The 15367-nt window shown below is 42.2% G+C and overlaps 1 protein-coding gene across 3 annotated transcripts in view; it reads left to right on the top strand.

Moving 5' to 3' along the window:
• Nucleotides 1-15367, top strand: part of PHKB (phosphorylase kinase regulatory subunit beta) — a 297465-nt gene that overhangs the window by 6073 nt on the left and 276025 nt on the right. For 2 of the 3 annotated variants that reach the window (XM_056525638.1, XM_056525639.1), the window contains exon 2: nt 1948-2104. The exons of the other annotated variant lie outside the window; for it this stretch is intronic. In XM_056525638.1, coding sequence (XP_056381613.1) covers nt 2035-2104 — 70 coding nt within the window. In that variant the 5' untranslated portion in view covers nt 1948-2034. The remainder of the gene's footprint in view (nt 1-1947; nt 2105-15367) is intronic. 3 annotated transcript variants of the gene reach the window in all.

Below are 15367 nucleotides of genomic sequence, written 5' to 3'. Positions count from 1 at the left end.
GTGGCCGGGGAGCCAATGCGCTCACTCCCTGCCTGTCTGATTGACAGGCAGGGAGCGAGCGCAGGCTGAATGAAAAAGGACCGATGCCGATATCATTCCTTTTTCAGGCGTGACGTCACGCCAGGCTGCAGCCGGCCACTAGGAGGGAGACCCCTAGTGGCCGGTTTTCAAATGTAAATTAAACCATTTTAATTAAAAACAAAAAATAATAAAAGTATATTAGAGATATGTTGTAGTACACATTGGGCCATAAAAAAAGTACATGTTGTACTTAAAGGTGTACTCTGGGAAACTAAACCCATAGCCCATTGTCTAAATATCATTCATTAACTATATAGCACGGTTTCCCCTCTTTGGTTTGCACTTACATGCATGAAGTGAGGGAATAACATCATCCAGCCATCCACTGTGTTTCTCCCCAAATCCCTCTCTGAAAGCAGCCCCCACCCTTCTGAGAAAGACAGACCATGTGGTTTATGCCCTGCACTGATGAGTCATGCTCTCTTTACTGTTGAGAACTTGGAGGTGTGTGTAGCCTCAGCCAATCAGACACTGAACCTCTCTCTGCTGCTCAGAGCGGGAGGGTGGGGGCTGGCAAAGCAGAGCTGTAATGATTGCTGGGAGATGTAGACAAGGGTAGAGAAGTATGGCAAAGAATATCAAGCTGCCAGAGAAGACAACAGAGGTCACAGGAGACATGCATATCAGGCTGGATAGTTTACAGTGAACATATACAGGAAGTGTGGCGGCTTTGGAATTTTTTCTTTGTATAGATACTTCCCTGGAGTACCCCTTTAACTATGTGGCTAATTGGTAAAATAGTGGTATACAGTGCATAACATTAGAAGTATCTACAGGGATGTGATGTTGACAGTGTCTATCAATTATCGTCTAATTCACATATTACTGCCAACTGCACCAACTATAAAGCCCAACAGGATGGACTATGCACCGTCTGATTATCATCCTAATGCATCAGTTATCTCTCTTGGTTAGGTAGAAAACATTGCTGACTTGAATGGAGTATTGCAGACCCAGGTCCTACCTTTCTACTGATTGGGTAAGGCTAGTTTCACACTATGGGATTTCCGGGCAGAACATTTCCGGCCGGAGATTCCGAGTGCGGCCAGCACTGACTGAATCAGTCAGCACTAGGACCGCACGGACACTGCAGTCTCCAGTATACTGCAATGTATTCCGCGAGTATCTCCGCTTGAAGAATGAGCAATGGCATTCTTCAGGCAGAAATTTCCAAGCGGATTTTCCGTTCACAAATTCCGCTTTGCAAATTCCAAAGTGTGAATTTGTGTACGGAAAATCATTCACTACACTATACATTTTAGCAAGCAGAATTTCTGCCTCCAATTTCAAAGCGGAATTGCAAGCGAATATCCCGTAGTGTGAACATAGCCTGAGAAGTATGGGATGCCATCTGTGTACTATATGTGCTTTCTTTTACCCCTGCTCCCTAGTTGGCAGGTTAAGGGCAGGTCATATGAGTCTAATGATTCCCAGGAAATTCCCAAAATGTGTAATATTGCCTATCCTGTATTTATTGTTACTCCATTCTTTTAGAGAACCACAGGTTGAAGACCACTGCTTTCTGTAACTGTTCCGAAGCTGCAACTCCTAGCAATGTTAGGAGCTACAGTTCCACTCCAGCCGAAAACCACTGTTCTAGAGAAATAAGGCACATTTACCCCCCCCCCCCCCCTTTTTAGGATACCCTATAGTCTGTTAGCAAATGGTGAAAATCCTGTGAATTTATCATCTCCAGCATACTTTATGGTATCCTAACTATAACAGGGAATTCTCTTGTTGATGTTGAATAGACTTGTCTTTTGTGAACTGTATCTGTTTGTTATTAACACAAGTGTGATTTTTTTTTTTTCCTCTCCTCCTGTCATCTTGTGCTCCTCATTTTTGCGGATTTCTTCTCTAATCCAGCCGCTAACACCTTAATTTCACTGTAATTGCTTCTAACCACTACTAACCTGCTGCCAAATTGAGTTGAGACGCCTATGGTTGGTCCCAATGCAGTCGTGTAAAATGGCTCAGCTGGTCGACAGGACCATATCCATGTCGCCTACGTGCTTGCGATCAGGTGAGTGCTGATAATTTATGTCTATGCATGTAATACATTGCTGCATGTGATACAATGTTGCATGTCCGTGTTAGAGAATCCGGGCGATTAGTCTTGATGATTATCTTAAAGAGGTCGTGTTTGGGTTCAGGCTTAAAGTGTTCTTGACATGTTACAAGACATGTCAAACGTTTTGATTAGTCTGGGTCTCCTTACCGATTAGGAGACCGAGTGAGTAGAAGTGAGCAATAGCAATCTACAGCAATTTATATCCTGTGGCCCCATTATAAGTTTATAAGTCTCTCTGCTTTTTCTCCAGATTGGTGGGGGTCTCAGCATGGGTACCCTGACTGATCCAAACGTTTGATGTCAAACTTTTTTTTGAAAGGACAGGAAAACTTTAAGGTGCCCATACACATTAGATTAAAATTGAAAATGGATGATTTCTGTAAAAATAATGATATGTGAGTTTAAATTTAATAACACATGAATGCATCATTCTCTGGAAAAAAAAAAAGTCATCTTTTTGGCCAAAAGTTGTACAAATGAATTTTCAGGAAAGAATGTTCACAGAAGAATCTATTGTCATTTACTTGTCATTGTTGATCATGTATGGCCAGCTTCAAAAACTGTGACAGGCAAGATTTACTAAAATGTGTATGGCTGTGTCTATTAAACAGTTAAAGGGGTATTCCAGGGAAAAACTTTTTTATATATATCAACTGGCTTCAGAATGTTAAACAGATTTGTAAATTACTTTCTATTAAAAAATCTTAATCCTTTCAGTACTTATGAGCTGCTGAAGTTGAGGTTGTTCTTTTCTGTCTAAATCCTCTCTGATGAGGAAATGCCCAGTTTAGAAGAGGTTTGCTATGGGAATTTGCTTCTAAACTGGGCGTTTCCCGAGACAGGCGTCATCAGAGAGGATTTAGAAAGAAAAGAACAACCTTAACTTCAGAAGCTCAAAGTACTGAAAGGATTAAGATTTTTTAATAGAAGTAATTTACAAATCTGTTTAACTTTCTGGAGCCAGTTGAGATTTATATATATATATATATATATATATATATATATAAAAAGTTTTTTCCTGGAATACCCCTTTAATCATCTGATGATCAATTGTTCAATGGTGATTCAGCCAATAATCTACTTCTGTCTGTGTGTATGAAGACCTTTCCTTGAGGCATCTCATTCTGTTCATCTTTTGCCTAGTGATACCTTACGAAGAAAATGTACCCGTTTTGCTATTTGCTTAAAGGGGTACTCCGGACCTAAGATCTTATCCCCTATCCAAAGGATAGGGGATAAGATTTCTGACCGCTGGGGACCCCCGCAATCTTGCATTCAGCACCCACCTCGGGGAGCTGCACACCGTGCTTCCAGCTCAGAATCGTCACAACCCCTCCCATAGACTTGCATAGCAGGGGCGGGGCGTGACGTCACATGGGGGCAGAGTCGTGACGTCACGATACTTCGGTCCTGTGGTCGTCACACGGCAGATTCTGAGCTGGCAGCGCGGTGTGCAGTTCCCCGAGGTGGGTGCTGAATGCAAGATTGCAGGGGTCCCCAGCGACGGGACCCCCGCGGTCAGACATCTTATCCCCTATCCTTTGGATAGGGGATAAGATGTCTTGGGGCCGGAGTACTCCATTAAAGAGGGCCTGTAGCAAACCTTTGAGGGGTGTGATGCTTAATACACTGTACACCTCCACCCATCACCTGATATTCACTCCCAAATGTCATTCACGTCCATCTGTATATTTCATGAATTGTCAGACAAATTATATACCTTCATATCTCAGGAACATGGGGAAGTAAGATTAAACTATAAAAAGGCATGTAAATCAGAAAATCTGATGGTATCCCACAATATTACAGAGAAAGCTGTGTCACTACCCTACGAGAGTAAAAGCAACTCTATGATTGCCACCCAGCTTTAGCAGGAAAAGATATGCACTGCTCAAAAAAATAAAGGGCACACTTAAACCACACAATGTAACTCCAAGTCAATCACATTTCTGTGAAATCACAATATCCACTCAGGAAGCAGCACTGATTGACAATCAATTTCACATGCTGTTGTGCAAATGGAACAGACAACAGCTGGAAATTATAGGCGATTAGCAAGACACCCCCAATAAAGGATTGGTTCTGCAGGTGGTGATCACAGACCACTTCAGTTCCTATGCTTCCTGGCTGATGTTTTGGTCACTTTTCAATACTGGTGGTGCTTTCACTCTAGTGGTAGCATGAGACAGAGTCTACAACCCGCACAAGTGGCTCAGGTAGTGCAGCTCATCCAGGATGGCACATCAATGCGAGCTGTGGCAAGAAGGTTTGCTGTGTCTTTCAGTGTAGTGTCCAGAGCATGGAGGCGCTACCAGGAGACAGGCCAGTACATCAGGAGACATGGAAGAGGCTGTAGGAGGGCAACAACCCAGGAGCAGGACCGCTACCTCTGCCTTTGTGCAAGGAGGAGCACTGCCAGAGCCCTGCAAAATGACCTCAGCAGGCCACAAATGCGCATGTGTCCACTCAAACGGTCAGAAATAGACTCCATGAGGGTTGTATGAGGGCCTGATGTCCACAGGTAGGGGTTGTGCTTACAGCCTAACACCATTCAGGATGTTTGGCATTTGCAAGAGAACACCAAGATTGGCAAATTTGCCACTGACGCCCTGTGCTCTTCACAGATGAAAGCAGTTTCACACTGAGCACTTGACAGATGTGACAGAGTCTGGAGACGCTGTGGAGAACGTTCTGCTGCCTGCAGCATCCTCTAGCATGACCAGTTTGGCGGTGGGTCAGTAATTGTGTGGGGTGGCATTTCTTTGGGGGGGCCGCACAGCCCTCCATATGTTTGCAGAGGTAGCCTGACTGCCATTAGGTACCGAGATGAGCTCCTCAGACCCCTTGTGAAACCATATACTTTTGCCGTTGGCCCTGGGTTCCTCCTAATGCAAGACAATGCTAGAATTCATGTGGCTGGAGTGTGTCAGCATGCCCGTTCCCCAGACCTGAATCCGATTGAGCACATCTGAGACATCATGTCTCGCTCCATCCATCAACGCCACGTTGCACCACAGACTGTCCAGGAGTTGGCGGATGCTTTAGTCCAGTTCTGGGAGTACATCCCTCAGGAGACCATCTGCCACCTCATCAGGAGCATGCCCAGGCATTGTAGGGAGATCATACAGGCACATGGAGGCCACACACACTACTGAGCCTCATTTTGACTTGTTTTAAGGACATTACATCAAAGTTGGATCATCCTCTAGTGTGGTTTTCCACTTTGATTTTGAGTGTGACTCCATATCCAGACCTCCATGGGTTGATAAATTTGATTTCCATTGATAATTTTTGTGTGATTTTGTTGTCAGCACATTCAACTATGTAAAGACTAAAGTATTTGATACGATTAGTTCATTCATTCAGACCTAGGATGTGTTATCTTGGTGTTCCCTTTATTTTTTTTTTAGCAGTGTATAACCTATTTTAGGTAAAATACAAGTAAAAAAAAAAACTGAGTTCAATGCTTAATTATATAAATAACAACTTAGTCAATTTGCAAAGAAATCACTTTTCTTGTTCTGATTCTCAGTTAAATCCTGTATTATACTGCAGGGCTGCACTCACTATTCTACTGGTACAGTCCCTGTGAACATACATTACTGCTCTTGTACTGATTGACATACTGCCACCAGCAGAACAACACTACCTTTTCTGCTGGTGGCTTCCCTCTGTACATACATTACTTTTACTGTACAGATCCTGTGTTGCAGCCTCTACTCTGCTCCAGAGCTGCACTCACTATTCTGCTGGTAGTCACCAAGTACTTGCATAATTTATACTAGAGGAAAGTAGAGAGCCAGCACTGGAAACCATCCACCCTGCAAGCAACCAACTGGGGTGCCAGCCCAGAGACACATACAATTTTAGAATAAAACTACATCTCTGCAGTGAGTGTGTTTTTAACATCTTATATAATTTATCCTGTACTGCATTATGGGTCGTTTTTACTCTAGGATTTGTATAGTGGCGTGTTTCAGAGTAAAGAGAAAACTACACAGTTCTTATCATATGTAATTTGACTCTAAGACTCCAGTGAATTGGCTTTTCTGTATGACCGTTTTTGACTATTAAAATCCTTTAGTACTCTGCGTTGAAGTTTGGAATTTTTCCATCATGCACAGAAGCAGGAGGACATGTCGTGTACCCTCTATGGAATAAGATTTGTGAAAGACTGGCAATTTATTAGCTTAATGTTAGGTCCTTTTTCCTGTGGTAAGATCATAAGGACACCCAGACCATAAATGGTTGATGTGTCAGATGTTATATTAAACTGCTCTATTTACATGTGACTTTGCTGTATCTGGAGCAGAAGAAAGATCAATATCCTAAATATAGCTCCTTACTTAGTGCAGTGTGATGTTACACTAACCCCCATCACGGAGGAGGTGAAGCAGGGAGGAATAGGCTCTTCATACAGGGCCGCCACAGTCTGAACATTCCAAACCCCCTGACCTGACTGCTGCCAACTGATCTCTGTGACTTCTCTGTTTGTAGGGTTGACTGTTTTTAGAGAAGTTGCACATTTAGGAAGCAAATAAAACAATACAAAACTTCAACACAAAGTATATGGTGGATAAACAGAATCTCACATGCCATGAGGAAATAGATCTTAGTATTAGGGTAGAGCTAGATGCTGCAGAAATTGTGTAAATTTTGTGTAGTTTATCTCCTGCAGATTTTCATAATTTTTGTTCTTAATTTACATAATCCACACTAGGAAGATCTGCAACATCTGTACATCAAAATCTGTCAAATTGGGGATTTTTGACTTCCCTCATTGAGGTAAAGGGAAAAACAAAAAGTATGCAAAGCTAAGGATTACAGTGGGGATCAAAAGTTTGGGCACCCCAGTTAAAAATTTGTATTAATGTGCATAAAGAAGCCAAGGAAAGATGGAAAAATCTCTAAAGGCATCAAATTACAGATTAGACATTCTTTTAATATGTCAACAAAAGTTAGATTTTATTTCCATTATTTGCACTTTCAAAATAACGGGAAAAAAAAAAATGGCATCTGCAAAAGTTTGGGCACTCTCCAGAGTTAATATCTTGTACTGCCCCCTTTGGCAAGTATCATAGCTTGTAAATGCTTTTTGTAGACTGCAAAGAGTCTTTCAATTCTTGTTTGAGGTATCTTTGACCATTCTTCCTTACAAAAGTCTTCCAGTTCTTTGAGATTTCTGGGCTGTCGGTCATGCACTGCTCTTTTAAGGTCTATCCATAGATTTTCAATTATGTTGAGGTCAGGAGATTGTGAAGGCCATGGCAAAACCTTCAGTTTACACCTCTTGATGTAATCCCCGTGGATTTCGAGGTGTGTTTAGGATCATTATCCATTTGTAGAAGCCATCCTCCCTTTAGCTTCAGCTTTTTCACAGATGGCATCAAGTTAGCATCCAAAATTTGCCAAAATCCACCCCCATGCTTAACAGTTGGACAGAGGTTATTTTCATTAAATTCTGTTCCCCTTCTTCTCCAAACGTACCTTTGCTCATTCCGGCCAAAAAAGTTCAATTTTAACCTCATCGGTCCACAGAACTTGTTTCCAAAATGCATCAGGCTTGTCTATATGTTAATTTGCAAAGTTCAAACACTGATTTTTTTGTGGTGAGGACATAGAAAGAGGTTTTCTTCTGACGACTCTTCCATGAAAACCATATTTGTTCAAGTATCTCTTTATAGTGGAATAGTGTACCACAACTACAGTGTCTGCCAGATCTTTCTGGAGGAATTGTGCAGTCAAACGTGGGTTTTGAATTGTTTTTCTCACAATCCTGCGAGCTTTTCTGTCTGATATTTTTGTTGGTCTTCCAGATCTTGCTTTAACTTCCATTGTTCCTGATGACTGCCATTTCTTAATTACTTTCCGAACAGAGGATATTGACATCTGAAAACTTTTTGCTATCTTCTTATAGCCTTCTCCAGCTTTGTGAGCGTCAACTTTTTTCAGTATCAGATTTCTAGACAACTGCTTTGAAGAACCCATGGTGCTGATCGTTGGGGCAAGGTCAGATGAGTCTGGGCATTTAAAACCTTTGAGATTGACATCAACTGGTCTTCCCAGATGATGATTGAGACAATCCATGACACTGGCTGGTCTCAGCTTTGCAAAGGGGGCAGTGCATGCTATAAATTCTGTAGGGTGCCCAAATTTTTGCAGACGACATTTTTTTGTTTTCTGTTATTTTGAAAGTGTAAATGATGGAAATAAAATCTAACTTTTGTTGACATATTACAAGAATGTCTAATCTGTAATTTGATGCCTTGGAGATTTTTTCCATCTTTCCTTGGCTTCTTTATGCACATTAATGCAAATTTTTACCTGGGGTGCCCAAACGTTTGATCCCCACTTTAAAAGATGCTCTACAAGTCAATTTCTGTAAGGATTTTGGGGGAGATTTATCAAAACATTTGCAGAGAAAAAGTCGATCAGTTGCCTATAGCAACTAATCAGATTGTTTGTTCAGATTGTGCTCTCCGAAGGATAGGGTATAAGTCTTAGATTGTGGGGAGTCCGAGCGCTGGGGCCCCCCGCGATCTCCTGTACGGGGCTACGGCAATGCACAGGAAAGGGGGCGTTCCGGCCCCGCATGACGTGGCAGTCAAATCTCCATAGTAAACATCTTCTGCTCCAGACAGTTCCAGTTCCGGACAGAGGTGGCAGCAGAGAGCAATGTGGTCAGACAGGAAAAAAAACTACACAACTTCTGAAGCAAACAGCATCTGATAACTACCGGAAGGCGTAGGATTTTCAAGAGTAATTTGTAGATCTGTATAAGTTTCTCGCACCAGTTGATTTTAAAGGGGTTGTGCGCTGCCCTGACTTTCGGAGCTCCGCTCACAGCGTCCGGAAGTTCATTACTCCGAACGCTGTGTGCCGGCTTCCGTGTTCGCGGCCGCTGGGCATGACGTCACGCCCGGCCCCTCGTGACGTCACCTCGCCCCCTCTACCAAAGTCTATGGGAAGGGGGCTTGACAGCGGTCGCGCCCCCTTCCAATAGACTTTCATTGAGGGGGCGAGCGAGACATCACAAGTGGCCGGGCGTCACTTCGCGGCCGCGAACACGGAAGCCCGCACACAGCATTCGGAGTAATAAACTTCCGGACGCTGTGAGCGGAGTTCCAAAACTCAGGGCAGCGCACAACCCCTTTAAAACCTTTTATGTTCTCTGGAGTACCCCTTTAATGACTTTGTGTTTTTAAGGGACAGCAACATTAAACACTGTTAAACAGGCTGTGCACAACTTAACATTGTGTTATTTTTTCAGTGTTGTCACATGAAAAGATGTAATAAAATATTTACAAAAATGTGAGGTACTGTGCATATTATGCGGATAACATGACCTAGGCCTACTAACACAGCTCTGCTACATCTGGCAGACTGCTAGATAGACCTATACTTATCACATTTGAGAGCATTTTATTCTTGTACCTTATTATCTAGATATTGCTCTATCTTGTCCCTGAGTCCTTTCCTTGGGGACTTGTGTCCATTTCTGGGGTGAATTATTCAGGGCAGCATGTTCTGGCACAGCACTGTCTGCCTGCCGGTTATGTTCAGCTTATAGTAATTACCAGTGAGGGGGTCAGTGGTCAGGTCGCTTGTTCTGCTGTTTTTAGCTACCCTCTTAACTAAAAACCTCCTTGAAAACTGAGCAATTGCCTATGTTTTGAGATAATTTCCCATTTTTCTGCCACTCTTTTGATTCCACATATATTATTGTGCGTTAAGTGTTAATAAGGAGAATCTTCTAGCTTGGTACCCAAGGGGAACCTCACTCCAGCCCAGGTACATGTTGCATGATTCATGATGCAGCAGAAGCTGAGGAAGCTATGCATTATCCTTATTTGTAGACACACACAAGTCAATAGTACAAGTGAATATGAGAAATTGTGTAATATATAGAGCAAACATATAAGAACCCTTGTTTGTCCACCTCCTTGTCCACGCACCTTGCCTCCAAGAGTGATCATGGAAGGGGAAGCGGGGGATAGCTAGAATGTCTTAGAAGCAGATAGAGATATGGAGTTAAAGAAAAACGGTCATCCTGTTCATCCACACTAAACCCAATACACTGGGTAATAGTGTGGGTGAACAAGAGTCTGATAAAGGGTCACTGACTAAAATACTTACTGTAGGTCCGGAGATATGTACCACCAAAGATCCGCTTCTATCTTTTCTGAATTTCGCTCTGCAGACGGCCCCATCGGCTCATTTTGCATATTCATTGTCTGTGACTCCAATTCCTAGTTACGTGGAGTCGCTGATCACGTGAGCGCATTTGCCTACTGAGCAATCACGTGACTAGCGATAATGAATTTGCAAATTGAGTCAACCAGGCCCGCCTCCAGCGCCAATTCAGAGAGTATAGAAGCTGATCTTCTTTGGGACATATCTCCGGACCTAAGGTATGTATTTTAGTCAGTGACTCCTGGTTAGCCACACTATTGCCCTGTGTATTTGGTTTAGTGTGGGTGAACAGGATGACCATTTTCCTTTAAAGGGGTACTACGGTGGAAAACCTTTTTTTCAAATCAGCTGGTGCCAGAACAGGTTTGTAAATTACTTTTTGTAAATACATTTAAAAATCCTAATCCTTCCAGTACTTATCAGCTGCTGTATGCACCAGAGAAAGTTGTATAGTTCTTTTTAGTCTGACCACAGTGCTCCTTGCTGACACCTCTGTCTGTGTCAGGAACTGTCCAGAGCAGAAGAGGTTTGCTATGGGGATTTGCTTGTACTCTGGACAGTTCCTGATGCGGACAGAGGTGTCAGACTGAAAAGAACTATACAACTTCCTCTGGAGCACACAGCAGCTGATAAGTACTGAAAGGATTAAGATTTTTAAATAGAAGTAATTTACAAATCTGTTTTACTTTTTGCCAAAAGTAAGGACTTGTGCACACAGTGGAAAATGACTTGGGAATTTCCTCTTTCTGCTCAATACTTAAATGTAGCAGAAATAAGGCATTAATAAAATGGAAATTGCATTAATTTAAAGAGAAACTGACAGCTGGTTCACCTGCATTTAACTTAATACACAGGGTTAAAGTGTGTGTGAACTGGATTGGGACATGACTTGACTCCGATCCATGCCTCGCATTGGTGTCAGTTGCTAATATGCTAATGCTCTCCTTTGCACAATGAAGACAAAAGTGGTCATACAGAGCTTTTCTGCCTCTTTCCCTTCTGTTCTCATATACCTGCACACCTCATAAATATTCACAGGGGACCCTTCACCCATGTGAGCGCTTTGTAGGCAGGTATATGAGAACAGAGGGGAAGGAGGCAGGGATGCTGGATATGCTGGCTCCCACATTGATTGTGCAAAGAACGGCATTAGCATTTAGCAACATACCCTAATACTACTTGTATCTCTTGAACGGGGGCACTAATGGTAGTAAGTAATATCTATTTTTAATCCGCACTATAACCCTGTGTATTGAGTTCAGTGCGGGTAAACCAGCTGGCCGTTTCCCTTTAGCACAGCATGTGTCAGATTTGGGATTGAAATGCAAAGTCCCATTAATGTCAATGGGATGTTTGCTCACTGATTCGGCCTGAAGACTTGACATGTGAATTCTTCAGGCAGAATCCGGATCAGCATCAGAAATTTACACAATGACATTACTATGTATAAGCATGGCTTTAGAAATCAATGAAAGTCTGATTCCAGGCTGAATTTACACAGATTTAGAGGAATATGCATTTAGTTCTGCCTGAAATTACTCAGTATGCATTTTTCAAGCGGAATTACGTTTTGAGATTCAGCTCGTCTATTCTGGTGCCGCACTTTGCTGTCCTTTTTGCTTTCTACTACGGAATTTACGGTAATTGGCGGAGCTTCTCCTGCTAAAAGAATGATCTTGCTTATTCCTTCAGCGAAATCTGCACAGAATGCATTGCCATGGGGCTTGCAATGTCCGCATGGTTCTAACGCTAACGGTCTGCATGGTCAGTCAGCCCTGACTGCACTTAAAGTATCCAGCCTGAATTTTTTCAGCTGGATATTCCTCATTATGAACCTAGCCTAACAGTTATATTTCACATCGATGCTTAATTCATAGCTTAGACTGTCCAGTATGGTTGTATAATGTCATCCATGCTGCTGCTGCTTCTTAGGGTGTGTAAAGAAATGCAAGGGTGCAAGATCCTTGTTTTGGTGCATGCGGTGTACAGAAACCTTCATAGACTATAGCCTCCACCCACTAACTTGGGGATAGAGCAGAAATCTGGTGAAAATGCCATGTACAAATTATATAACGGCGTGAAATAGTGCTATTCTTCATGTACACACAAGGTAGCTTTTCCTGAAAAGTACCCTAAAAGTTCAGGCACACTTTTAAAATAAGTTTAAAGGGACACTATAACTTTCCAAGAAGATGTATATTCAGTGGTCTGTCAAGTTACTAAATAATTGGTGGCAGGCCGACTATTTTATATTCTAACTGTTCTATTTTGAGCCATAACTCTATGGAAACCTGGTAATTGGTTCAGAAGCCCCCAAAAAGGGGAAAAAGTGAGGATTAAAGAAAATCAAGTAGATAACGTGTACATATAAAGTAAGTCCTTACATATAAAAGTAAGAAAGAGCTGCAGGAAGCTGTAAATCACTGTTTATGTAGAGGACAGGAGCTTCTTCAGGGTCCTGTACAGTACACACAATAGGGGAGGTTTATCAAACTTGTGTAGGGGAAGACTTGTGCAGTTGCCCATAGCAACCAATCAGATTGCTTCTTTCATTTTTAGAGGCTTTTAAAAAAATTAAATCTCCCCAAATGTCCCAACAAAGGGAAATGGAGCCATCCTCATCTAATGTCCATGGGAGCAGCTAATCCTGGCACAAGGAAAGAGTAGTACAGAACATGTAGTACCTCCCTGTACTGAAGTAATCCAGTAAAATGCCCATTCTGATTGGTCAGTTCTTCCAGCCATTGACATGTTTTGCAGATCTGGACTGTCCATAGCATTGTATGGTGAGTATGATTTAAAATTGCAATGGTCTAAAAAAAAAAAAAAGTCAATTGTATGTTGAGGCTAGAGTTGAGCGAACTTACAGTAAATTGGCTCATAACGAACCTCGCAACTTGGCTGTCGATTACTTTAGTCTGCGTAAATTAGTTCAGCTTTCCAAGGGCTCTGGTTGCATGGAAAAGTCTGGGATGACAGTCTTAGGTCTCCTAGGTCTGTATCCACCTTTTCCAGGCAACTGGAGCCCTTGGAAAGCTGAACTAATTTATGCAGACTAAAATAATCAACAGCAGAGCTGTGAGGTTCGCTACGATCCAATTTACTGTAAGTTCGCTCAACTCTAATTGAGGCCTTTCTAAGTTGAGGGACCACTGTACTTCATCAGTTTTACCTGGCTAGAGAGAGACTGAATGTTTTAATTTTCAATGACTAGAAGCCAAAAGCACTGTATACCCCACATGTTCAGAGAAAACCACTAGACACATTTACTCTAAAATGCCATCAGGCCAATGCTATCTTGTCCACCCCATGACTGTAACATAATATTGATTGGAACAAGAAACAAAAGAAAAAACGAATTAGGAAATCCTTATAGGATCTCAGCGGTTCGGTCACATGAGTGATAGGGGTGGAGCTAAACATGTCTGTTACTAAAGGCCTCCAGCAATAATATGGTATAGGGGGGGGGAGGAAACAAAAGAGAAAGCGCTATATGTGCCGTTACTCCTATACAAAATGCTTTTTATACAATGAGTACGTCTCTAGGGCTGCTCACCTGATTGTGTTGTGCTCAGAGCACAACACTGTTTTGCTCGTTGGGACAGCCACTGGTGTGCCAACAGATCCACCGCCTTCAGGCCGGAGCGTTCACCGCGGGTTCCTCAAGGAAAGCCGGGTCAGGTGTATAATCTTCTAGTTTTTCCGTCCAAGTTGCCACTGGTAGCACTTACCAATCAAGGAGGAGTTCCAGTGGGGAGGGATGGATGAAAAATAAACGCTAAAAGTACAGGCGCTCCTGGTAGGTTATATAAAGTAACCGAAAATTGCAGACATTTTATTTATGTCCGTGATTTTCGGTTACTTTATATAACCCACCAGGAGCGCCTGTACTTTTAGCGTCCATTTTTTATCCATCCCTCCCCACTGCAACTGCTCCTTGATTGGGAAGTGCTACCAGTGGCAACTTGGACGGAAAGACTAGAAGATTAAAGGCCTCTGGCAGAATTTTGATAACAGCTCCTAATATTATTGGAGAACACTATATGAAATAACTCCAGACTGGTACAAAAATGATAAAACATTTAAAAAATAACTGTGAATTTTTGTCAAAAAGTGAGTGGAATTTCCCTTTAACTTCCGTCCTTATCTCTGTAGAATGGACTCTCCATTTTCTTTGTTCTGTATTTCAGTGGCTTAAAGATTCCATTTATCTATCTTGCCTCACTTAATGTTAGTCAAATATTGCAGCCCTGATAGAGGGCACAGTGTTAAGGTGAAGCTATTAATCTAGCATGTTCTTTGGGTCACCATGCAGTGACATCCTATATTATGCCACTGTGGAACAATTTGCAAAATTTGCTTGCTCAGGAAAGTAAGGAGGAAGATTCACAGGGCTTGATTTGCTCAAACAAAATGAGTGAGCATTGCAGAGTGTGCATGCCTGTCTAGATACAAATTATACATTTATCACTCAAATCAAGCTCACATAGGGGTTGTCACTTTCCAAGACCCCTGAAAGGTAAATATGAATAGTTCAGATAGCTCTGGCATCCAGTCGGGAGACTGCTAGACTGCTAGAGCTATTAGTCATAGCTGGGCTCTTAACAAGTACATTGGTCCCTTGACCTAAGGTCCTTCCCTGTGGCCAGAAGTCAACAGTGATCGCTGCTGACTGCTGCCACTCACTATGTTAGGTGCCAACGGACAAAGTAAAACAGCCATCAGGCTGCTTTATACTACTGTGTAGGACTGCCAACAGTTTTGGTACCTCAAAACTCTGACGAGTTGACTTTAAGCTTAACTGCAATACCAGAGACAAGGACAGGTCTGGGGCTGTTTCTGGAAGAAAGCAGCCATGTTTAATACTTCTGAACAACCTCTTTTAAGGATTCATTTACATGTGCTCTGATAGACAAATATAAATTCCAAACAGCTGACACTGTTAAATCGCCGTTAGGACAAGAAAACACATGGTATCTCTTATATAATGACTGTGCTTCCATAACCTAGAAAAAGCTTTTA

Source organism: Hyla sarda, chromosome 6, assembly GCF_029499605.1.
Source record: "Hyla sarda isolate aHylSar1 chromosome 6, aHylSar1.hap1, whole genome shotgun sequence".
NCBI lineage: Eukaryota > Metazoa > Chordata > Amphibia > Anura > Hylidae > Hyla > Hyla sarda.
This window is presented reverse-complemented; position numbering and strand designations above follow the sequence as displayed.